At 45.0% G+C, this 27,237-nt stretch overlaps 1 protein-coding gene across 1 annotated transcript in view; it reads right to left on the reverse strand.

The window, feature by feature from the left end:
- The window catches only part of kalrna (kalirin RhoGEF kinase a), a 163,668-nt gene extending 137,022 nt beyond the window's left edge, over positions 1 to 26,646 (reverse strand). Inside the window, exon 1 of the mRNA XM_069662822.1 lies at positions 26,330 to 26,646. Within this exon, the coding sequence (XP_069518923.1) occupies positions 26,330 to 26,396 (67 nt within the window). The 5' untranslated portion in view covers positions 26,397 to 26,646. The remainder of the gene's footprint in view (positions 1 to 26,329) is intronic.
- Between the last annotated feature and the right edge of the window lie 591 nt (positions 26,647 to 27,237).

Genomic DNA, 27,237 nt, shown 5'->3' on the forward strand with positions numbered 1-27,237 from the left:
TGTTTGGCATGAGCAACTCTCAGCAGAGATAGTAAGGATGTGAGATGTCTCACTTCTCAGCAAACTCAGCTACGGAAAACGAAAACACACGTGAGGACATAACCAACTAATTATTGACAATTAACATGTTGCCGACTGATTGTTGCGTTGTCCCCTGCTCAGATGTTATCAGTAGAAAAGGGGTTAGAGATTTCTGGCACCAGAACGATTAAGGTGAATCACATTTCATCCACAGTGTTTATGAGGTCTATGGTTCTGTTGCAAACTGCATGGTAAGATCTGTGGATTATCCAACATTAGCTCTTAGATTACTTAAAGCTGCACGCTGTTACCAGGCCGCTGTCAGACAAAGAGAAGTGGGATGTAACCTTTGACCCTCATTAAGAACAAACGTGTGATGAAAAATGATACCATATTCACACTGTTGTACAAGATCTCATCAGCTCACTGCAGCAGAAGCTAGCAGGCTGGAGCTAGTTAGCAGCAGCCATGATTGTTGATGATGTGATGAGGTTTTACAGCAGCAGGAGATCAGCAGTGAGAAAACGTGCTCATGGATCCTTCATGACTTTATTTAACTCCAGTGTCTGAATGTTTTCAGCCAATGTTCCTTTAAAAGGACGGAAAGACCAAATCAAAAATCAGTGCACAGATATTCTCAGAGAGAAGAACCTGCTGGCCTGTGAGGCTGCAGAGAAACATCCATTCTTCACATACGATCCTGAAATATCCATCACACACACTCACACACGCCTGTTTGTCCTGCTGGGACACTTTCACACACATGAACATGACCAACCAGAGAGGGCAGAGGTCAAGAGGAAGCCAGAGGTGCCTTCCTGAAAGAAAGAGCGAGAGAGTTCGAGACGGAGAGGAACCGAATGTTAAAACATGGAACACGTGTTGGAGCTATCAGATGAAGCTTTCTCCCTCTCTGGATCGGCTTTCAGCCTCCAGACAGCAGCTGTCTGTGGAGAGGAAAAACTCAGACCCAGCGGTCAGACATGGAATGTGTGTGTGTGAGAGCGTGTGTGTGTGTGTGTGTGTGTGTGTGTGTGTGTGTGTGAAGAGCCTGGTGACAGTTAGGTACTTAGAGGCGCCGCTTTAACCGTTACAGCACGCACATTTCTAATTTGTGATAATATTATCAACATGAGATGTTAGCAGGAGTGGACAGTAGCTAAGTACATTTATCAAGTACTGTGTGTAAAGCAGCAGTGTGACAGATTTATTGGCAGGCTGTCACTTTTCAACTGAAATGCGATATATATCGTTCTAACCTGGTGAAATATGTGATGATGTGATCGAATTCAAACCTGAAGCACAGCAGAATAAATCAGTCATCTGCTGTCCAGAGTCCCTGAATGCGTCACGTTTAAAGTCGTGTGTCTTGTGTTCCAACAGACGGCGATAACACGCTGTCTGCTACAAACCAATGCAGGAAACTAACGAGCCGAGCTGCTGTCAACCCTTCCTGCTTCAGCGTCGTGACCGTAGTCAGGAAGCACAGGGGAGACTTATTGTTGTTCTGCTCCAGGGCCGAAGCTGCAGCTAGCTTCAGGGATAACTCCCGTCACTTTAATACGCCGGCAACATGCAGGAAGCAAGACACTGAGGGGCGGGGCTCGAGTCTTGAGGAGTCGTAGGCTGTATTATCCACACATACAGCTTAAACTGTACATTAGTTTTGTTGTTTAACAGCTACCGATCACTCTTCTCGCTCTCTCTCACTCACTCGCTCTACCACTCAACTGTGACGCACTGAGCTCTTCCCAAAACAGAGCTACACTTCTAGTATAAGACCGTGCTACAGAGCTGATTATCTCAAGACCAACGCACCTCAGAAGCGCTGTATGTACGACATTACGTACCCAGAATGTTGTGTACCACTACGTAGATCAGTGATGGGAAACAAGAAACTCGCGAGTTTTCGTTTTGCACCGAGCAACAATAAAGTAGCAGCCTGACGTGTTTCACTTAATATGCTTCACTGTCGCACGTCCCGCGATGTGACTTTGGCACATGTGCGCATCACAATTGTTTTAATGATATATCGTGCAGCCTGAAGCTAAAGCAACTATATGTTACACTTTGCTCTTTTATGTTTTTTGATTTTGACCTTTAAAAACGAATAACCACATATTAAAAGAATAACGAATATTAAAAGCCGAGTGTGACCGCCGGATCAAAATTTGCGTTTAAATAACAGGCGAATATTCACCTTTACCTTCCAGAATGGAGGAGAGGAAGCGGGGCTTATCTCCATGGTTACCAACGGCGTCAGGAGAATCTCGATGTTGATAGGCTTTTGCTACACCTCGTAACGCGAATTCACCGAAGTTCAACCTTTTCAACTCACGCGAATTCGCGCTGCGATCAGTCGCGACATTTGCGCCGCCCGATGCAAATTTGCGCCTACTCATGTCATTGCATTGACTTTGTCTGGAATCTCGCTGCTGATTTGTGTCTATCCGCGTTCGGTGTGAACGCACCGTGAGAAACTGCTCGGCTCTGATTAGTTGTTGTGTTTCGGGAGCGTCCATTAGGAGCAGTAGGAGGAGCCAAAGGAACATGACCTTCACAGATTATTTCTCTCATGTACTGCTGCATGTTTAAAGTGACAGTTTGAGCAAATATGTTAAATAATGTTACCGACTGCAGCTTTAATTAATTCTGATATTATCCATTATCTGTTTTAATCTTGACCTTTGCCCCGGCACATGCACGCACTTTGCTGCCTGTTAGTCATTTTTCTTTCTATGTGTACTACAATCACTTCCTGTTGTGTTAGATGCCTTTACTTGCATGTTAGCCGTGCCTTTGGTTCATTAATACTGTGATACACCACATGGAGCCAGTGTATCAACATTTGCCAGTTAAAAAGAGGAGCTTGGCCAACAACCAACCGTACCTGCCAGCAGGCAGCGTGAACACATGCTGCCCTTTTCTGTCCAAATCCTGCTTCAGTAATAGAGTGTGTTTATTCTCTAATGATACTGGAAGAGCATCATGGGAAAAAAAAGGATACAGTAAGACTAAAACATCTCAGATCGAGGATGTAAAGCTCAAAACATCAGATGATAATTGTCCCCTGAACTGAGGAATATTAAGGATTAATGTTTCCACTCGTGTTCGCTCAGTTCTATTAATAGACGTCAGTAAGCCAGGTTCTGTTCGCTCAATTACAGCCTGACACACACGTTCCTGCGTGCGTGTGTGTGTGTGTGTTTGAAGCCTCTCTGGGGTGAAGGAGTTTTAATTAGTGCTGCGTTCAAAGACAGAAAGATTAAACAGACGGTAAAGAAGGTGGAAACTCGACCAAACAGTAAAGGACGGATTAAAACGTTTGAAATTAATCAAAATAACTTTGAACACAAAGAGGAGTGTTGCTGCCGCTTCATTCATTCTGTCTGCACGGAAACTATGAACAGAACTCTGACAATGAATGAAACTCAGGATTGAAGTGCACACACACACACACACACACACACACACACACACACACGGCTGCAGTGGGACTCTGCTGCAAAGAGCTGCTTGTGGTTTCACTGGAGTGTTTTCCAACCAGCTATGACACACACACACACACACACACACACACACACACACACAATGCATGACTCAGGCCACACCGCAGCCTGCTAAATCTTCATATGCCAGAGAGGTTTAAAGTTTTAGACGGAGCTGAAGTTAAACTAAGGACGAGGAATCTGTAAACTATGAAACCAGCTTGTTTAAAGCACGTGATGAAACCAGTGACGTCCTGTAAATCAGAGCGTTAGTCTTCCTATAAGAGATAAGATGTGCGTTACTGACTGAAGTGTTCGCTCTGTGTGCAGAGACAATCAGCCGGTGCAGAACAAACTGAGTCACAGCACCAAAACAAAAGATGAAAATAACTCAACAACACAGAACAAAACCTACTTTTTCTTTCTGCCTAATTCTCCTGTCAGTCACGTCGGGCTCGTCTACACCAGGAACAATACCTATAATGACAACTGTGACAATAACGAAGTGAGCATCCACACTGAGGAACCATTATGTTGTGTATGGGGAGGCACCAAGCACACACTGCACGCTGCATCAGTGTGAGCAGCATGTTACCAAAGACAGTTTAGTAAAGAAGCAGAAGGACAAAGGAGCTAGAGGAACTTTCTTTCACCGCGCCGCCGCCATGCTGCCTTTGCCATTTTACACTGAACCAAGCAGCGCCAGCGTAAAGCCGCACCAGTGTGTTTTTACATTGTGTTCCAGCGTCGTGGAGCATATTAACCACACAGTGCTAGCTTCACATACACACACACGGCACTGTTATGTTTCTGTTACTACCTCTGATGCCGGCTCAGAGGCGGAACAACGTCGCCCCACCATTCCGCCTTTGTGCGTTTTACATATAGGACGAGACATAACATCCATCCATTTTCTTCCACTTATCCGGGGTCGGGTCGCAGTGGCAGCACGCTAAGCAAGTTAGCCCAGACGTCCTTCTCTCTAGCAACGTTTTCCAGCTCCTCCTGGACGATCCCGAGGCGTTCCCAGGCCAGGTGGGATATATAGTCCCTCCGGCGAGCTCTGGGTCTACCTCAGGATCTCCTTCCAGTTGGACATAACCAGAAAACCAAAAAACACAGGGAGGTGCCCTGGAGATCAGTGGCCCGAGCCACCTCAACTGGCTCCTTTCGATGCGAAGGAGGAGCGTCTCTACTCCGAGCTCCCTCCGGATGTCTGAGCTCCTCACCCTCTCTAAGGCTGAGCCCAGACACCCTGAGGAGGAAACTCCGGCCGCTTGTCTCCAAAATCTCCGTCTTTCAGCCACCACTAAAAGCTCAGGATCACTGGTGAGGGTTGGAATGTAGATCGTAAGGCATGGTGTAACAGAGGCGTTATAATCCCTCCTTGAACCGGCAGTGTAAAAGGGGCTAATCTAATAAATTTGTTAACAAATGGAGCGACGCCTGCGAGCTACTTCAGGCAGGCAACTCGAGCTGCACTGATTGCACTCTGACTCGGCCATTCTCCACAATCACCTGACAAACACTTCCTCCCAATGCGGCGTCTATCTCAGCTGCAGTAAAAGCTGAGATGACGTGAGAGCTGAGACAGCAAACACAAGTTCTGCTGCTGCACATTTCAAACTGTTACAAACCTGACGTTTGCCTGACTGAAGTTGTTATATTTATTCCTTAAAGAGAGACGAGATTTATGACGTGCTTTAGTTAATGGTTGTCAGATTATCTTGGCGATGGGGTCTTAAAATAAAAGCTCAGATTTTTTCAAACCAAATAGGATTTACAATTTAAATCTATTTGATGGGTTGTTGACGTTTGAAGACAGATCTCATTTGGATCATTCTGATGACGACCTGGCCTCTTGTCAAAGAGGAAATCTGTAAAGACATAACTAATCTCTATAAACAGATATCTGAAAGTGGATATGATGTTTGGCGTGTGAAGTGTTCTGTTTGCCTTTGTAGTCCTGAGTCGTATTAATGAATCATGTTTGAGCTGGATTGGGCTGTATGCACGGAAAATGTGGAGAGCTAAAGAGGCCGAAAGCACTGGTGTTCGTGCAAACACGTTTGGCTTGTTTTCTCTATAAACAGAAATCTGCACATTAAAGCAAAGAACAAAAAGTCTGAAGCCTAAATTCCACAGGATTCATGTCCGCCATGTTCCGTGTGCGCCGCGACCTCCAGAGGTGATCGCCCAGGCTATGGAAACCTAAAATAAAAAGGCCAGGCCTACACCAGTCCTTATTATGTAGGAGACAGTTTGTCTACTGGTTTCGGTGAGCAAATAGCAACATGTGGACATGCTGTGGGGTTAGTCTGGTGACTGTGAGACCCGCCGCGGAGAGTACGCGCTCAGACGGTACCGTGACGTCCCAGGAGCAGAGAAACACAACAAAGCTTTGTTTTTTCTTGTGTATTAACTGCTAAACTGCTCGTTTCATTTTGCTCTCCTCTCAGGCTCAGCTCAGCTAACGACAACAAAATGTATATTTATACTGGTAGTAAGAACCGGTTAAAATTCTTAACGGTCGGTTAACGGTTAACACGCCGGGTCTATTTTTGACAAAGGCCGCTTCAAGCACGCGTCAAGCTGAAAGAAGCAGATCGTTCCAAACAGGAAGTCACACACGAAAACAGCATAGAGCGTCCGGTCTTTTCAAAATAAAACACCACGTACGGACTCCTGTTTTTACATCCTATTACCATGTTTCCTATCACCGTGTACTGATGGTAGAAGCACAGGAATCACAGGATGATATCCAAATGAGCAGACAATCAACCTCGGAGGTGCAAACTGAAGTGCTTATGTGTGTTGCTTGTTCAACATTGATGTTATTGCTTGATTTCACAATTCCCTCGCGATTATGTAGTTCTCCCGCGATCTTGTGATCTTGCGAATCCAGCTGCGTGGGCTGCCAGCGCTCCGCTGCACTGTGGAACAGACACGCCTCCTGTGGGGCAGGGCTCGTGCCGTCTGGCAGACCAGAACCGCGGCTTTACATGTCGTGTTTTAACTCAAACTGTTTTCCATTCTCTTGGCTGTTTCAGTTTCTTTTAACATAATAAACTTCATGTAAATGTCTGAGTTGTATTTTGAATCTTGATTCAGCAAAGTTTTCTTCATGAACGGTTTTGTCGTGACGACCGTTGAAGAGGTTGTTAAAAAAATAAGAAAAAAGCTTCAGTCATTTCACTCTTTCTATTCATGTCTGCTTCGTCCTCTTCTCAGGGGAATAAGAAGTGTTTCCTGGGCCTCTCCGCTCATGAACTTTTGCCCTGATTAATAAAACTAGGTTTACTAAGGACCTGAAAACAGACATACCAGCATCCCCACCCCTGAAATCCCCTGGATCTGTGAGACACACAAGTGGAAAATTCACTGTACATGTAAAACTGCGTGTGCTGGCCGTTGCAGCTCTCCTCTCTCTGCTTCCTTGCTGTCTAATTTAAAGAAATCATGACCAATTACCAGCCCTAACCCAATAAAATATAACTTGGAGGGATTAAGCGGGTTCTGAAATAGAGCTAGACGCTCCATCTGTCTCACACATGCTGCAGTGGAACAGTTTCTAGTTTCACTTTCTCTCGCCAAAGTCCGGCGCTGGTATTGTGTTAACAAGCGGGACTAGAATTCCTTCATACTTCATCCTTTTTAATGCCGAGAGCACATGCTTTTTCTGGACCTCATTTACACTTAAACACACACAGATTTAAACACACACACACGTAAACACACAGTGGTTTCTTGTTTACTCAGAGCATCCAATAAAGTGTTTTACTGCCGTGTAGAGCAAGCTAACGGGCTAATTGCTGACTGCAGAGAACTAATGAACGGTGCTGATGTTGAGACATGCAGAGGGCAGTAAAACTTCAACTATTTAACCTTTAAACAGACCACGCACAGGTTAGAGCTGCAGACAACGACAGGACATCCAGGTGTGGTTGAACTTAAACACTTATTCAGTCAGTATTTACATGGTGTATAATATTTACTCTCCAAACAAAGGATTTAAATCGCCTTACTTATAGACCTTTAGCAATAAATGCTAGCACTGCTATTTAACATATTGAGGTTCATTTTGCAGCAGGTCTTGCTCTCGGTCTTATTGTAAGGTGCAGGTGTTCTACATGAAGTCGGAGGTATTCGTCTTTGATGCTTTCTTATTATACAGTATCTACTTCCTGTAGACATCAAAGGGATAGTTTGGTTTGTTTGAAGTGGGGTTGTATGAGATACTTAGCAATACTCAGCGTACACACAGTGGCTGCCGGTCAGCACGGATGCTATGCTATATGTCGCTGCAGACAGGGTCACTCTCACACCTAATTTATCCACTTATAAGGATGTCTCACCTACAAATCAATCATGGTATCGACTGTGCGCTATATTTGAATAATTCACCACGTTTCACTTTTCACTCTTTATTTGGCACTACTTTGCGTGGACCGCAACACATACGTGTTACTACGCCTGCAGCGCATGGTGTCGGATCAGCTGTTCGTGTCGGCAGTTTGTAGAAGAGGCAACAAGCTAAAGAAAATAATATTATGGAAACGACAAAGTGCCGTTCACGGTGCGGAGCGGAGGGCAATGTTTTCCTTCCTGCGTGAAGTGTTTTATGCTGTATGTCAGCGGTTTGTGTCAGAAAGTGCCGCAGCAAGCACAGGCTGAAATCAAACTTTCTGAAGATATCACTGGTGGTGCTTGATTGTTTTTTTCCCGGACTGTTGAACAAAGAAAGTCCTGGTTACTTTATAGATTACACCGAGTTCTGCTGAGTGTTAATGAAGTTAGACAGCAGGGGGCTAACTACGCTAAATGTAAACATCAACACTCCAGACAAAACACTGTGACAGCTCCACGCCTGCACCGATCCTTTTTCTGAAGAGGATTATACAAAACCAACGCCGAATGATTCAGCTGGTCTTTTTGCCCGACCCTTTTTGGCCTGTGATCACCTGTGATCACCTGTGGACCAAACCTGGAAGGCACATTAAACTCTGCCTTTTGCTTTTACCTGCCTTGTGTGAGTCGAGAACCTCAACTGGAGAACACGTTTTACAGGCGTTTGATCAATTTGAAGGTGTTACTTTTAAAATAAACGTTTTATAGAAAAAATAATTTTATCTTTGTAAATAACATCATAGCTGTAAATATTGTCGAGTCAGGTCGATTTAAAGCTGCGATTTTAACTGCAAAAAGGAGGCCGCTGTTTTAAATGAAGTTTGCCTCCTAATCAATCATAAATGAAATCTGTAGAGGAACACTCTTTAACACTTACGTAAAGACTACATGTCAGCTCTGATTGGTTTATTATTCCTCTTTATACGTGTCCAGGCTGTAATTAGTTTTAATGTGAAGGAGGCGTTTGTCCCGTGTGGTCGGAGCGTCAGACACGACATCGAGCTGATTATTAAAGTTATAAATCACGACGGTAGGCTCAGGCGTCTGGATCTCTAACTGTTTGTGTGTTGTTTTTTTGGTGAAGATGGCGACACGTCTCTCCTCGCTCAAAAAGAAAGACCTGCTGGATCAGGGAGCGGATCTTCTTCACATACAGGCTGTTTTTTCCCCAGTTAGTCGATTAATAAGTGTAAGAAATTCATCAAATTATAACAGAGCTCGAGGTGACGTCTTTAATCGAACACAGTTACGATTAAACCAAAGAAAAGCAGCAAATTTAAGGCTGACACCGGTTAATGCTGAACCGATGACCTCGTTTGTCACCTTCTCTCCGTCATCTGATCAATTATCTGAAAATCTCTGCAACAATAAAACATGAAATCAGTGTGTGATATTGTTCTGCTCGTAAGGGAGCGAGACAAAGGGATCAATGGGAGATGAAGAAAGCTCAATAACACCGTGTTCGGTCTGATTGAAGATCTCAGGATTCTTATCTGCTCTCTGACAGATCAGCCGCCCACAGGGGAGCCATCTCTCTGCCTCACACACACACACACACACACACACACACACACGCTGAAACACAGGGTGGTGAGTAATTAGGGTCAAGCATACTGGCGATCTCCAAGGAAGCCCTATTAACTGTGTGTGTGTTTTGAGGGTGTGACTGGCGAGGAGGACTCTCTTCTGATTGGACCTTTCGCTGGATTGGAGCCTCTCAAAGGGCTCGAGGTGAGAGATGCAGCTTTTCTACCTTCATTCAGCTTCTCCTGTGAAGATAACGTCCTCTAACAGTATCGCAAGGAGCCAGTTCAATCAGGAAAGGCCCCAACAGTGAAAACGACTGAAAGAATCTATCAATTAAAAGAGGTTAAACCCTATAAAATCAGCTAATTATCATTGACATTCATGATGGATTAGGGTGGAGACAACTCCAGTCAGTAGAGAAATGTGAAAGTCATGTGCAAGAAAGGAGAGGTAAATGAAATGAAATGATTTTTGGGAAGCATTCTTGTTTCATGTGCAGTCCGAACACCGTTTGCAGTCCGAGCATTATTGTCCGATGGCAATGGCACATAGAGTTATCTTCATAAAGTGACGTCTGCATAAAGGAGCGAGATGTTGTCTATCCTCTTCACCTCCATTCTAAGCGCCTAAAGCTGCGAGTCGGACTGTAAATGATGTCACGATTATTTCATTTGTGTTTCATTGGTTAGATCATTTCCTGTTTTCCTCGTCACCTTGTCTCTCGTGTTGGTCCACTTCCTGCCTTTGTGTTTCCCGCCTGTCTGATTATTAGCCCTGCCCTGATTGTTTTCACCTGCCCCTTGATTGTCTCGCCCGTGTCTGATTAGCCTCACCTCCTGGTTTAGTCTTTGTGCTCCCCTGTCTCGTGGCTGGTTCATTGTCGTGTTACCTGTGAGCTTTTGTCATCCTGTCCTGTGAAACTCATCTTTAGTTGGTTTACCTGTTTCCTTGTGGCTCCCTGTCGTGTGTTTCTGGTTTTTCCTTTGGATTATTCTTTTAACGAGACAGGAAGACTTTTTGTTCTACCATTTGGTTTTCTGTTTTGTTGAGATTTTGGAGTTTTGTGTTCAAATAAACCACAGAGAGTCTGCACCTGGGTCCTCTCCCTTTTTGTTTAAAACTTAAACGGTGACAAATCGCTCCCTGAATTATTGAAATAATCACAGACTGCAACAGAGAAGACGGCCGTTGTCCCCCGAGGCTTGTGATCCGGCGATTGCCAATGGGTTTAGAGATTGACATGGCATCATCTCGGAAAAGAAGCCTTGTATTTGCAGACCAGTTCCCTCAAAGGTCAGAACAGCTGAACCCAGTAGAACGTTTTCAAACCTGCATTAATAAGTTTGTTTGAATCAGACACCGACTTTGTTTCCCCCTGTGGTGTAATAAGTTTAGGTAGATCTGAACACGGCGATCGTACTCAGGTGTGGACCTGAACAGCTGCAGCAGGTAAGGTCTGTTAGAGGAAGTGGTGTCTTACAAACTCTGGACATGTTAGTTTGTTTTGGGAATGTTATCTGACGAAAATCCAACCGACTTCAAATTAGCATACTCTGCTAATCGTAGCTAAATGGTTCCTGTAGCCGGACAGGCTTTGCATACCTGGATCAGTGGAATCAACAGATGTCAGCAGCCAGCAGGGGAACGAAACAAAGTCGGGCTTGGACTGCTAATGAAGCATATTGCATTCTTGACATTTGGGCAGATGAGACCTTCTTCAAATCTTCTTGTTCACGTGTTATCTCCCAGTCCAGACACATTGAATCGATCAGAGGATTCAATCTCTTAAATTCTGTGCTTTCTTTTCCCAGCCACCTGGTCTATTGGAACTACAACAAATGCACCAACTGAGTCACTGATGCACCAACAAGTCACCGACTCAGACAAATAAGTGAAGGTTTGAAACTCCACAATCCAGGTCTTTACTTGCACCTTCTCCTGAGTGCAGGGCCGAGGTACACCTGCAGTGCTCGCATTAAGCAGGTGTTTCAGCTGCACACAAAAAGCTCCCCACGTCTTTATGACGGACCGCTGGAGCGCTGAACACCGGTCCAACAAAAATATGAAACTCGCTGATGTTGTGACTCAGCTGCAGCTGTAAATTCACTAATAAACTTCCTGAGCCAATAAAAATGTGCTCATTCTGCTGCAGGGGGTTTGGAGACGTGCCCACTACAACAGAAACAATCTGGTTTCTGCATCAGGAGCAGAGAGAGATGCTGCAGGTTTCTGAGGGGATGTTTCAGATGTTTGGATGTAGAACTCCCTCTTGTCTTGTTCTGTTGCTACAGTCAGAAAAACGCTGGTTTGGGGAAAGAGGACGGAGCCAGATGGAGCTCTGTGCAGGAGCGTTTTGTTGCACCTGTTAGAACGAGACATTTGTTGCACAGCTCTGCACAAAGGCAGTCTGACTGAGGGAAGATACATGCACACTTGGTGTTCGTTCTGATTTAAATCTTTCTTATTACAGTCCGTTGTTTACAGGGTATATAATCTAATACGCTCTGGTGTGTACATCAGGCGTCCAATTAACTACAGCAGCTTTGTCACATGCACAGAAGTGATGAAAGCATCATCTGTCTTCTTAAACAGCTACTTTTAACCACAGCCGCATTTACACTGCAGGATTATTACACCTCGTCTTTCAGGTAAAGGCGGAACGGTGGGGCGAAGTCGTTCCACCTCAGAGGTAGTAACAGATGCGTAAGAGAGGCGAAACAATTATTTTTAAGTTGTATTTGTAGTCATCGATCTTTTCTTTGTTCAGCATTAGTAGATTCTGCAGGATGGACCAGCACCGTGTGTGTTTGTGGAGCTTGAGTTTGTTTACACGTCTTGCCTCGTTTGCTCCTGTAATGCTGTAAAGCTGTGGAAACACACACTGACGCGCCTTTACACCGGCGCTGCTGGGTCCAATGTTAAATGGCAAAGGCGGCGTAACGGCGGAGCTCGGTCACCGCAGTGTAAGAAGGGCTAACATGTCTTTGGCAGGTGTTTGATCAGCTCTCTGAGGATGATGTCTTTTAAACGCTGTAGTTGCCATTATCGTGTTTCTCCCAATCAAACAACTTCGTACATCCATCCATTATCTATACTGCTTATCCTGTTCAGGGTCCTGTCATTGGGCGAGAGGCGGGGGTACACCCTGGACTGTTCACCTGTCAATCAGAGGGCTGACACACAGAGACAGACAACCTTTCACACTCACACCTACGGGCAATTTAGAGTCACTAATGAACCTAACAAGCATGTCTCTGGACTGTGGGAGGAGGGAACCCGCACATGCACGAGGAGAACATGCACACAGAAAGGCCCACTACCGAACCAGGATTCAAACCAGGAACCTTCTAGCTGTGAGGCGACAGTGTTAACCACTGCACCACCGTGCAGCCTTTCATACAACATTTCCCGAACCCCCGTGGATCAATGAAGGATTATCTTATAAGTTTAGTCCAGTATGAAGCGGTGATGCACATTTATGCTGGTTTTGACAACCACCATTAAAACTCATAGAAGAAGAAGACGCGTCCACATGCATTAAAGTCAAGATGAAGGGAATGCACAGAAAGAACTCGGGTTAAATCATTCACACGTTACATGTTGGCCTTTCTTTTGATCGGTATGAAAGGTTTAAAATCAAATGGTCTGGGCTTTTAAACTGAGTTTAGGGTGAATGGGAACAAAGCTTTTATAACTCATTTAAGATCACTGCTGAGGCACGTATAAGAAGAAATTCAATCAGATATTTAATAATGTGGGAGGAAAGATAGTTGCTAAAAGAGCAAAACAAAAGGTTTTCCCAGTTCGCACAGTTCCTGAAGCCTGCCTAACTGTCAGATCATTTGGTAGTTACTGGCTTTAGTCTTTAGCTTTATTTCCTGTTAAAAACTCGAACGTTTTTCTCTCTGAATTGAGGGCTGAACACAGAGGGCGTCATATGTTGTGCAGACATATTGAACATGGTTATTAAAAAATAAAAGAAATATAACTTGAAACATGAAAAGAGAATTAACTGGAGCTTAATTTGAAATCATAGAAAGAAATTTAATATTATTTTACTTATTTCCATTGTGTCAAACAGGCTGATTGTCTGTGGCTCTTAACAGCTCTGTGCTCTTCTGTCAATCAGGATAAAAGCTTCCTGTCTGTCTGACACACACACACACACACACACACACACACACACACGCACACACACACACACACACAAAGACAAAGGCAAACACCTGCCCACAGAGAGTTAATAACATCAAGGTCTATTAGCTCGAACCACTAAGCAGCTCCTAACGCACACACTCACATACATGTCTGTCAAATGTCTGTGTGATCGATTAGAGCCCGAACGGATGCTCATTACACTAACACACACACACACACACACACACACGCACACACCATATGGCTGCAGCTGTCCAAAGACTAGAAAGCTTTTAAGGAGGGAGGAGACAAGAGAAGGAGGAGGAGGAGGAGGAGAGGAAATCCTTTCTTTGTATTTATCTATTTAACACTCTTTCTCTCTCTCCCCCATCTCTCTCTCTCTCGTTCGTCCCCTGGTGGGTAATAAGGGCTAATCCACTTAAGCTGCCTCTCTCTCTCTCTCTGTTCCTGTCTGTCACCCCAACATCCCACGTACACACACACACACACACACACACACACACACACACACACACGCACACACACGGTTCATTCTTCACACCCATCTGCCTCTGTTCATGACTCTGGGTGTGTGAGTGGGAGACAAAGGGAGAGATGGGGGGGGGAGGGAATCCCTGCCCCTCTCTCGCTTCTTCATCAGAAGCATCTTGTTGTTCCTCACACACACACACACACACACACACACACATATACACACACTCTTTAATAATAGATGTGAGGCTCCTCCCTCTAAGTTTCCTCACCATGACTCAGGATGGAGGCCTCATTTAAAGGGACAGTACGCGGCACTCTGAGTATTTCTGTCAGTAAAACAAAAGACTCCAACCTGCATGTTCAAGAATAAAGTTTCAATTAATTCAGAATCACGCTAAAATGATTGACAGCTCTGTTGACAAATTGGGCTCCTGCATCGTCTGTTCCCGAGCAGCAGAGTAGAGGAGGAACAGCGAGAGGAGACGTAACTAACACTAACACCACAGTCTGTGAACTATCTGCTTCAGACCGACACAAGAAGCTGTTCTGCTGCAGACTGAGCCCACCTGAGGGCTCCAACACGCCAAGGACACCTGAGGGCTCCAACACGCCAAGGACACGAGGTAAAGGTGTGTTTCTGGTAGAGGAAGGGGCGGGACGTAGATGCTGCAGACTCTGCGGACTCTAATGGCTAACTGACGGATCATAAAGTTGGGGGATTAGCTTGAAGCCAAAGCTGCTTTTAGAAATGACACTTTAATAACATGATATTCCCGCATGGTGCTGGGACGTCCCTGCTGTGACCTGCAGGCGTGACACGCTGATTTCCCTGTGACTCCGTGGCTAATGAAGCGAGCTGATCCTTCAGACACACAAAGAAAGAACAAATTCTGTGTTTACACTCTGGATGACGTATGCGCAGAGATAAAAGGTTATCTGGTAGAGACAGCCAATTTAAGGAGAACACAGTTTTGCCGTCTGTGTGATGGATTCAGGATCTTCGGTCATTATTTATAGAAAGGAGCTGGAACATGGTTTCCTTCAGTTTCTGCAGGGGTCAGAAGTTCACTGATCGAGAGGAACTTTACACATTAAAGTTTGTTCACAGGTCATTTGGAAAGCTGCTGCACACATGGAAACAGATGCATCATTTCACACTGTTGAATTTGCAGGAAAAATGACGATGCAAACAGAAAAGTTGACGTGATAAAGTTTAACAATAAAAAAAGAGCTTCACACGGTTTAATAAGGACATTCAGGTTGTTTGTCTGTAGCCAGGTTTCCGTCCAAATGTAGCACAGAAGGATTTAGGTTATGTAAACTGTGACATTCGTGAACACAGGAAACTGTTAAATACATCAGACTTTTACAAGAGAAGCCAATTACAGATGATGCTCCGATATTTTTAGCGCGTACTTTGACCTTTGACATTAGGTCCTGTGTCATCTCGTTGGACAACAGCAAAACAAAACTGCCTCTTCTGTGGCTCTATAGTCGTAACTTTCGTTAGCTCGCCTGTCGATCGTCTGCCAAGTGATCGTCCTGTTTGTTCACTACAGGCCACTGTACTGAGTGTGTCATGTGGTCAGTGCCAGTAGGTTTGTTGCTGTTCTGTCATGCATGATGATCCGTACAGTGTCCGGCATGTTAACCTGGTTTCGATTAATAAATGAACCACAGAACACAGAAGGAACTAACTTTCTACAACGACGTTATTTTCTGGGCGAGGAAACATCCTTGCAGGTCAGCTACCATCCGAAGCTTAACTGGAGTTGGTTGATGTTCTTGATGACATTTCATCACTCATCCGACGGAGCTAGCATCGTTTATTTTCCTTTTTGTTAATTTTCCCACCCCTCCTCCAATGTGGATGAAAAACTGGGTGAAATGTGGCGGTGATGAGCACAGCTTTGTACCAAAATGTAAATATTTTAAAAACTCACAGCAATTAGAAGAAAACCACCAAACGTGCAGCTTCTCGTCACGCTGCTGGCGTTTGTAGCATCGTTTAAACACAAAATTAACATTCTCACCTGGGAATAAAAACTCTTGGGTGGAAACGGGAGCTTGAGAACGATAAGACGATCGAGAGTTCAGCGATTGTTCTGACTTCTCATTCTGAATTGTGTTTAAACTCGGCCTCCCAGCTGTGCATGAAGACGTTCAATGAATCGACCGCAGTGAATTAAGTCTGTTAATATGTATTCATAGCTGCACATGATCAAAGGTTTCAGTGTAAGTGCTGCAAACACTGCTGGATTAGTCTGAGCACTTTTAATGTGTGATCTCATTAAGCTTCATTTTAACAGCAGCGTTGATCGTTGGCTGTAATCCCTCTGCACAAACTCAGTCAGTGATTCTGGTGACGAGACGCCGTCCGGACGGCTTCGGACAAACTCTGATAAACAAAACAAGAATGACATCCGAACTCTCTCCTGCTCTTTCTGCGAGTTTGAGCGTTTGTATTCCAGGTTAATCTGGATTTAATCCCGCAGGAAGCAGCATGTGTACGAGTCTGAGTCCCAGTGAATGAAAGGATTACTGGTCATTCATCCATGTAATGTTTCTGTTTGCAAAGCCCTTAAACATACAGACGCTGATCCATCCACAGGCAGACTAAGTCATTCCTAGACATCCTCCCGAACACAGCTCCGCAGCCTTCATGTCCAGCTGCAAGTTTTCAGTCTGTGAACTCTGTGATAAGAGGACGGAGGTTTTACAGACCGTGCTTCTCCTCGGGGTGAAATAAGGTCCCTCCTCAGAGTTCTGCTCTCTTTAAGGTGAAACGAGGTCTGGTCTGAGTGAAACAAGATCTCTCTCTCTGAGGTGAAATAAGGTCTCGCTGTGAAGACTCGGCTGCAATATAAAAGATTGAAAAGTCGGGATGCACTCATCTGATCCTGCAGATCCATACCAACATCGACCTCATGAGGCGGGTCAGGAATCAGCTTCTTCGTCTTTGTCGTTATGAAAATTAATTACTTCCTGTATCGGTTACATTCAGTCACAGGAAACCGCTGACTCAGATTCAGTCCCTGGCATCAAATAGCTTCTATAAAAATGATTCCATTAACTCGAGCAGCGAGGACCGATCTGAGGGTTTACATTTGCATGCAAGAGAGCGCCGGGACTGGAACGATACACCGAGCGCAGACTTCTGGCACTTTACCAACTTTCAAGGTTCACGACGAGAAAAAGTTTAAAAGAGTGGATTGGTCTTTGGCGCGAGCAAATCTCCTCAGTGGAGAAACAGTGATGGAAAACAATGTTTGAATGGCGACACAGTCAGGCTGCCATCAGAGCCTCCTTCTTGGTACGTCCATCTGGTTCCCCTCTTGTCTCTGTAGTCAACATGCGACGAGCTGAACAAACAAAAATCAAAAGAAGTTGTGAAGAAAAAAAAGAAAACTTGAGAGAAAAGTTCAAACCGTTTCCTTCCTTCACACCTTTGCACACCTGGCCGATCATTGCGTACAACTGAGCATGAGTGTCTGAAGTTACAAACATGGTCGGGCATGTTGATGTCTGTCTTTTACTGTAACGTGTTTTAGTGACACACTGATCTGATACCGACATCGATCCCATCCTGACTGAATAAACTGGATCAGGTATTGACGACAGGACCACTCCTGGGCTCAACTGTTGATATATTTGCCCTGTGCAACATCAGGAAGATCACACCCTACCTTTCAGAGCATGCAACACACCTGCTGGTACAGGCTCTCGTGATATCACGCATTGATTACTGCAGCTCCCTAACTCCTGCATGCACATTCAAACCTCTGCAGATGATCCAGAACGCAGCAGCACGAAACGGCACACGTCACTCCACTGTTCATATCCCTCTGCTGGCCCCCAGTCGCCGCTCACCCTGTTGCTCGCTTACAAAACAGCAACAAGGCCATGCTGAGACCACGGCGCCGGCTCAGGGTCAAACAGTTGGATTGGTGGATTATTTTTTTCCTGACTTTAGTTGCTGTATTTGTCCGACACTTATCAAAAACACAAAGGAATTACCGAAAGGATAATGAACACAAAAAACCAACCCATGAAGACTACAAGATGATGCTGATGGTTTCCTGCTCAGACTTCGCTCTGAGCAGCTTCTGAAGACGCCATCTTTAGTGGTTATAAAACCTCTCCATGGTTACAGACATTAGTCATGGCTTTCAGCAGAGAAGCTGAGAAAATTAACTCTAATTACCTGTTTCACGCACGGAGCGAGCGCTCGCTTCAGTCCTCACTGATGGAATATGAAGAACACATGCAGGGACTCGATCTCACAAACAGCAGCCATGAAACAGCAGCACAAAGACAGGGAGGATGGGGACGGGCCTCTTTTACTGGATTAAGAATTATACAGAGCGCAAAGAAAGAAGCCGGTCCTGTTTTGTATTCTGATGAACCAGAACATGAACGGCTGCTGTGCTAGCGTAGCGTCAGCCGCAGCACTGACAGACAGCTGGCGTCAGTCGTCTGATAAACACTGAGACACGCCGCTCTGATTGCGTGTGTATGACTGCGTGTTTGCCACTTCCTGTTTCCGTCTGATAATTTAGGATCCTATTTATAAACCTCTGATTAGCATAACATTGAGGAGCTGCGAGTGTGTGAGGATGTGTGTGTGTTTAAAGACTCCAGAAACATACTTTGATTAATGCAAATATTCTGCTCGTTGCTTTCTTTAAATGTCTCTGATTCCCACTGAATGTGTTCGTTTCTCCTCCTTTATATAAAAGCAAAACTCAAGTAGTTAAACATCACTTTTTTCAGAACAGAATGACTGTTACATGCAGGGAAAGGAAACCTACATTAACCTACATCAAACACAAAATCAAAAGAGAAACAAGTTGAATCAGTGTGATTGCAGCTTTTTAAGCTTATATACAGATTGTAGCAAAGTTACATCAAAGTGTTTTATCATCAGCCGCCAGTCTGGTAAAGTTGAGACACATTAAAATCTGTGTCCTGCGTCTCCGATCTATTTTTCACAGCCATTAAATTTAGCTTCAAATCAGTCTGTGGTGCTAAAAGATGCTAACTCTCAGACTGGAGCTGTCACTGTCTGAGCAGCGTCTGTGAGAGCAGGCACTAATAATACGACTGAAGGCGTGCTGAGAGCACGATGATGTAATACTGGAGTTGATCAGGTTTCAGTGCTGCAGGGTCTGCGGATCAGCTGAAGTTGAGATCTCTCTCCTCCAGCATCCTCCTGCTCGTTTCCCTGTCATTCGAATGTGTGTCTCCCTTCATCACTTTGTCTTTTCTGCACAAACGGAAGCAGAAAGTAGAGAGGTGACGTGTTTCTGAGGAGGGCTGCAACGGACAACTGTTTTATAGTCGACTCGTCATCGACTACTGAAACGATGAATTATTAAATGTGGGGTTCTTTTAAGCTCACTAACAATAAAGACAATAAATATGAGATCTTTAAAAATATGTCTTTTAATAAACGTTGCTGCTGATTCGACTCCAACTGATACAAAAGAAAAATAAAAGTTTAAAACCAACTCCATCGAGCTTTCTCTTCAAAGTCTCCGACGTGCTCCGTGATAAACAAGCTCCGCTCCACAGATCCTGCAGGCCATCCTTTTCTCTGCAGCGTTGAGGCTGAAACGCTCCCAGACTCTACAAGTTTTAGGACACGATGGCGTCGCATCAGCCGCCGACATTTCTCTATGTTAAGTTTACCTGTCGCTTCCCGGTCGCTGTTTTGCATGAACAACTCTCAGCAGAGATAGTGAGGATGCGAGATGGCTCACCCCTCAACAAACTCAGCTCGGGGAAACGATGCACAGCTTGAAAAACACGCGTGATGATATAACTGACTAATTATCGACAATTAAATTCATTGGCGACTAATTTTGCCATCGACTAATCGTTGCACTCCTCCTCCTAAGGGAGGTCTTTTCTGCTTCTTACTAAACTTGTCCTAACACATCCATCGTTCAGACCTCTGTGTTCTTCATTCAATGCATTCAATCTGTGTTCCCATCTTTTACGGTCAAAAACATAAGGCGGTGTTTGGTATCTGCAGGTTTCAGAACCTCTGTCCATATTTAGATGTTACCAGCTTGTTGTTTAATGTCATTAACAGACGTCTGAGAGCTTGATATGTTCCCTAATAGATGTTATTGTTACACTAAACTGTTACACAGAACTGCTATGAGAAGTAACAGTATGTCGATCCAAAGAAAATTCATCTGCAGCTCGTTTTAGACATTTAAATACGTTGAACATTTGTTGGTTCAAGCTCCTGAAGTTGAAGGATTTGCTGCTTTTCTTTGTCCTTTATGGCGCTAAATGAAGAGTTGGGTGGACAACACAAACAGTTTGAAGACGTCACATTTCTTCTACGCTCTGGGAAGCTGCGAGGAGCTTTTTTTAATATGAAAGCATAGAATACCAAGAGGTGAAAGGTCAAAGATCTTCAGGATAACAAATCTCAATATCACCTGTTTATTTTGAACATGGCACCAAAACATGCTTTCATTTGGACCACGTGTCCTTCTTTAGATCAATGTTTTACTATATTCTGACACTTTATAGACTCAAAGAGTCATGAAACTATCAGGAGATGAACAGACGATAAAAATAACCCCTCATGTTGCCCCTTAAGCTGTCCTTTGTCTTGTTACTTTTAATACCATGTGCATCTTAAGTGATGAACATTACCCGACACAAGACAAATGAAGGAGTAAACATTACCATGCCAAACGACTTGCAGAAGCATCATGCAGAAAGGTGTTCAGCAAGAAGCAGTCGAGGAGGAAGCAGTCAGCACGAGGCTCACATGTGCGTCTCATGTCATTAGGAAGTCTGACGGCACTCAGAGCAGACCGAGCTTCACAGGGAGGAATCCATTACAGCAGCTCAGGAGGAGACGTTACACGGATGCACAGTTCAAGAATACGGTGGTTTCCTTTAAGGAGACGACGTCAGGAACATGCTTATTATCAGCTTAGTGCGCATCAGGCTGGTGTCAGTATTGGCACATACTCAATAATTGGTTTTAAAATGAAGAAGTGCTCGGAGACGTGTGTAATTTCCTCTGTGCTGAAGCTGCAGAGACGCTCAGCTGATGGAGACAGAGATCCGTCCGCCTGCTCAGACACGGCGCTGCATTTTAATGTGAGCAGGTCGCTTTGTGTTTTATTACACACAGAAGTCATTACACTCTGCTCCTGTGTGGGTCGTCCGCTCAAAAGGAAAGTGTCCTCTGTCCTGAAGGAGGACGACAAAGCAAACACTGATTAAAGAAAGTAAAGGAAGGATTTTTATACTGAAGACTTTTTATTTATGCTTTTCTGTCAAGTTAGAATAAAGCGAGAGGAGGGGGCCGGCGCTCAGAGAGCCCAGTTTGAGTTCTTGCAGCACGCCGGGTGAGCAGACATGATTCTCTGTCTGGATATGAGATAAAACACTTTAATGGAGCCTCTTTGCTGCACGGCTGCAACAGACCGTTTGTCAGAGAAATAAAAGAAGGAAAGATAATGTGAAAAAGATTTCTCCCAGCACGCAAGAGGTATAAAACTCACTTTGAGGAGCATCCACCTCTGACTCACGGTGTTTGCTAAACACTCTGCCTTTGGGACGCACAAACGGGCCGTACCTGCACATAAACATGGATCATAAATTAAAGAAGCTCCTCACAGATCATTAGCATCTCACTGTTTTTCTTTATGCAGTAAACTGGAGCTCAAACAACGAGTCAGTGCTGGATCGTTTTTGCACAAATGATCTGAACGCGCTTCCAAAAGTTTGGGAGTCCATTTCTTGAAAAACAAAAAGGTTATCTGAACTACGGAAGCCCGAAGCGGACATGCATCCACACATTTTATTTACTCCGTTTCCCCGTGATAACGAGTAATTGATCGAACCTTATTTATCTCGTTATCTCGAGATAACAAAGCTGGTTTTCTGCTCACTGTGATGTTACAGAGCAGAACACGTCATGCTGCCATCGCCCGCACTAATGAGGTCAGTTAAGCCTGTTTCTGTTTGTTTGGTTCTTTTGCAGCTCTGAGGATACGAGTCATGATCATCTGATGTTACGGTGGTGCAGCGTCGTTATCACAGGAAAACAGCCTAAAAAAGAAATACAGCCCTCCATTCTTTGCTCCTTTAAGCTGCTTTCCCACTGGTTGAAAAACCCGCTAACACCCTGCTTCATGGCTTTTTTTGTGAAAGGTTACAATCTGCATTCAGACCCGGGTCACATGACTCTGCAGTAGACCCGGGTAATTATCGCCTCGGCTCCGATCGGCATTGATGGGAACACAAAACCTGCGTCGTCGCGCTAATCTCCGCCCCCTAACTTCTGTGACTCCTCGTCATCTCAGCTACAAATTTAACCCGTCTCCGTCCGAGCAGCGCTCGAACATCGTTCCAAATTTGTTGCGCCGAGTTTGATAAACAGACTGAATGAGTAATAGATACAATAAAGACCTAACCACCGTAACATCTTCACTGGTTACTAACCCAGTCTCCTGCACGTTTGTGACGTCAGACGGTGACGCAGCAGAAAAGAGACCGACAGGAGGATACTTCACTGGCAATGGGAAAAGAGACAATCGGCATCTATAAGCGGGAAACTCAGCTCCCCAAATTCATGCACAAGCAAAACCAGATATGTGAGGGAATTGAATCTGGCGATGCGATACGCCTCACGACACGGGGAGTGAATCCAAGCAAGGCGATATATTGTGATTTATCACAAACCACACAGCCGCCATCACATCCACATTCATGGCACTATTTCATTGAGCAGTCTGAAGAAAGGGATCATTTCTCTTCATCAGTGAAGGAAAATAATGCACGGATACTATCAATTAAAAGTTGATGCACCTTTTTAGAGATATTTCCTCACACCTCGGAGTGTCCGGGAAACAACTCTTTCAACCAGCTAATCAGGAATACGGCAGAATCTGGAGCACCTGCAGCCTGAGGGCGAGTCGGCCCCGTAAGGTGAAGCAATTTCATCCTTCGGATGGTTTAGATCTTTGTTCTTTGTGGGCATGGATGTGCGAGACAGTGCAGAGCATGAGCGCTAACGGTTGCTAACAGGCTGGAATCGTGTTGTGAGCTGTGCAGAAACACGGATTTCTGAATGACAACACGGACAGCAACACGAGAGTCTGCTGGATTATCTAGCTGTGCTGCGTGTTTTTTATGATTAGCCTTTCATGCTTTCTGCCTTTGATCGCCTTGATGCACGCTTTGCAGCAGAGGAATCAGGCCAAGCAACACCTGGACCACTGATGCAATCACAGATAGAACAGTTGACCCGACATCACTTCTTCTGCGTCTCTCTAACGGCTCGTTTCTTCCATCAGCTCTCTGTGGGACTCGCGCTCGACGCCTCTCCTTCACTTGTTTTTCCTTTTAAGCAGATTTCAATGAGTCTCATTGTTCCGTCTGATGAGTCAAACCGAAGATTCCCATGTTGATCTGCTGGAAACGTTCCAGCCGACAGTCGTCTTATAGTACGGGAGACATGAAGAGGAGGAGGTCACGTGTAGAGAGCGGTTACTCCAACACACACAGCTCAGAGAGGAGGAGAGTGTTTGATGCGACCTGAGTCAAGATAAAGTCACTGAAGAGAGAGAGTCAGGGTGTGTCCACGTCCAGCATTACAGCATCATTTTTCCATGTCCCCCCTTAACACACATTTGACTCCATCGACTGACCCCTCATTTACAGCTTCAGTGTCCAACACAGACACAACACAGCGTCTAACGTACTTTACCCAGCATGTGCACGTACACCGCTGAGGCGATTAGTCCTTTAACCTGCTCACAGCTGATCAGGGCTGCAGCTTGTTTTCATTGTCTTAAAGTTTCTCGATTAACTGATGATTGTTTGATCTTTACATTGTAAGAAAAGAGGCGCTGGTGTCGCTCGGTTGGTCGAGCGTTGGCCCCGTGTACAGAGGCTACAGTCCTCGATGCACTGATCACAGGCTCGACTCCCGGTCTGTGACCATTTCCCCCACTCTCTCCTCCCCACGTTCCCCATCTCTCTTCGACTATCCGATCAAATAAAGGCAAAAAAAGGCAAAATAATCTTTAAATTGTAAGAAAAGTGGAGAAAGATGTCGATCAGAAGCTCAAGACATGGACTTAAAGATGTCTTGTTTCGTCCACAACCAAACATCCTGTCGGAGAGGCGGAAAGAAAGCAGAAACATTTAAGAAGCTACAGTCGCACAATCTTCATCTTTTGGAAATGACTCATAACTAATAATCAATAATCAGTCTCTCCAGGAAGTTGCGATTCAACAAACTCGCACAAATTCTGCCAATCTCAACCTTTTCCCCCCACAGGGCGTCGACATGTACATCACCAAACATTGATCTTCACTGGTTTCAATGGATTTTATTGCTGCTAATAGGTCGAGGTGTCCAAATGCAGTAGCCCAGACCTCCCTGCTCAGGTAGCTCAGACCTCTCTGCTCAGGTAGCTCAGACCTCTCTGCTCAGGTAGCCCAGACCTCCCTGCTCAGGTAGCTCAGACCTCTCTGCTCAGGTAGCTCAGACCTCCCTGCTCAGGTAGCCCAGACCTCTCTGCTCAGGCAGCTCAAACCCCATTCGCTCACAGAACGAGGCACCTGAGGAAAGACGTCTGCATTTGGACCCTTGGTTGGTGCGTCACGTAGCTCTCGCTCGCTCAACATGCGTCTTCTTCTCCCACTCCTGTTAAAGTAGCTTCATCACAGTAACTCCCTCTTCCCTCCCCTGGAACTACTTCTCAGCCAGTTACCCACTGCGGTGGACGCCTCCCTCAATAACAACTGCAAAACATCAGCAAACATAAAGAGGAGCTTACGCTCAGCGTTAAAGTAACAAATTACTATTCCAACACATTGCGACGTGCACGACAACTTTTTAAAAATCTGCCACATTTTAGGCCGAAACAATCTGCGAGATACTGGAGGGACCGAGTAATAGACAACTGATCGATTAGTCGTTGCTCTTGCCGATTGTTTTCGCTCTGATTCTTTGTAAGTCACCGGGTTTTTAGGTACAAGCTGCTCCAAATCGACGACCTGGAGATGGAGCGATAAAGTTGTTTGATGCTTATTGAATGTAGATATTTATGGGTACATCGGGACTGAAACTTATTTCATATTAATCTATCCATCGATTATGCGATTAATCAAATACTGCTTTGGGTTCAAACGGCAGAAAACTGGAGACCTTCTCATCACAGGAGAGCAAGACAGCATGTGTTTACATCCCAAAGTGTCCAGTTTAAAATCATATGTGACAAAGAAACACAGCTGGAGGCGGAGAATATCTGGTGTTTGTGGTAAATGACGGCAGCTGTGGGTGAATGTTGGGTTGTTATTGATTATTTATTCCAGAATCTCCTCAGAAATCGTGAAAATATCGTTTCAGCTTCGTCTCAGTGAAACGAGGTTTCTGCTCTGTTCAGTCACAATAAGCGGTTAGAAGAAGATCGACCAGCAGATCAATCAATGCTGATCAATGAAAAGAGTTGCCAGCTGCAGCCCTGTGATTAGTCATTATGCTCTGGTGGAAGTGTCACACACACACACACACACACACACACACACACACACACACACACATCATGTGTACACACACACACACACACACACACACGTCATGTATACACACACAAATCTCCATCAGTACATCCTGCACACACACACACTTCCTCTCACCTTCTGACCATTTCACATCAGTCTGTTGTCACTGAGCTGTCAAAGGCTGCTTTTTAGCCCCACAATAACACACACACACACACTCACACACACACACACACACACACACACACACACACACACCCACACACCCACACACACAATCTGCTTATTAGTGCTCCATTAATCCCCCTTTTCTCTCATATCGAGCAGATTTCCAGGAGCTGATCTGATGTCATTCCTCCATGATTCCTCTTTCTTTTGTAGAGACCAGCAGCATCACACACGAGCTCACTCACTGTACTGCACACACACACACACACACACACACACACACACACACAATCAGACAGTAAACGCATGTAAAACGTGAACATACGTGCAGGAAAAGCCACATTCGCTCTTATTTCCCGCTACATGTGAGCCCTCTCAGCATGTGAGGCTCTGTGAGGAGCGAACAGCTCGTTTCTCGTGCTTTTCTGCTCATGTTCACTTCATGTGCGCCTTCCTGACATCCACCACACTTATTAAGATGCTTTTGTGGCTGCTTTTTGTGCCCGTTCCGTGCAGCTCCGGCTCCTTCCTACCTGTTTTGTAGAAGGCATCAGTGTCCGGGTCGCTGGGCGCCTCCTCGGCCGCTTCTGCAGGGTTCATACCGGAATCCGGTTCAATACAATCCACCGACAAAGAAAAGACAGGAATATAGAAAAATCCTCTGATCCTCTCGTCTTTTTTTATTCCTCACATGTTCTCCGTCCTCCCCTCTCTGTCTCCCTCCATCCGTCCCCCCCTCGCTGCTCTCTCTGCCTTTCTGTCGCCCTGTTTCTCGGTTTGTTTGCTGTTTCAGGGCTGGAAACGTTTCTCTCTATTGTTCCCGGTCCAACCTCCCTCTCTGCTGCTGTCCGCCAGGGTCTCTCTACCTCCCTCCCTCTCCCTCTCCCTCCCCCTGCACCTCCCCTCCCTCTGTCTCTCTCTCTTCCTTACGCTCTCTCTCTCTCTCAATTCAATTCATTGACCTTTATTAGCAAGCGATGTTAATTACTGTGCAACAGGAGAAACAACAACAACAACAGGAACACAAAGAAAGGTTATTTTGGCATTTCCTTGAGCATGAACGCGTTCTTTAGGTTTCTAACAGATTGCGCTTTTATTTTGAAAATATCTTGTTAGCAAATAAATCTGACACTTTGTCCGGACGGTGGCGCTAAAGGAAACACGTTTAACTGTTGGAACAATGACAGTTCATCCTCTGGGGAGAAGGAGCACGCTCAGAATACACTGAATGTAATGCTCACACATGCGAGTGCTTCATCCTGTCTTTACATCTCTTTTTCCTACGTCTGTGTGAAACTGTGCAGAGGTTTGCATGTTCTGTATATTATGGTTTATTCCTCCGACTTCCTCCCAGAGTCGGAACACTTGCTGGTAAACCTCCAGCTGAGCTCACCTCCGAGTTAAAGCCTTTAGGTGCACTTAAGCGAGGCTCCAACGTGCT

The sequence above is a fragment of the Semicossyphus pulcher genome, unplaced genomic scaffold (genome assembly GCF_022749685.1).
Source record: "Semicossyphus pulcher isolate SPU_LCO1_2020_fin unplaced genomic scaffold, fSemPul1.0.p SCAF_15, whole genome shotgun sequence".
NCBI classification, from domain to species: Eukaryota; Metazoa; Chordata; class Actinopteri; order Labriformes; family Labridae; genus Semicossyphus; species Semicossyphus pulcher.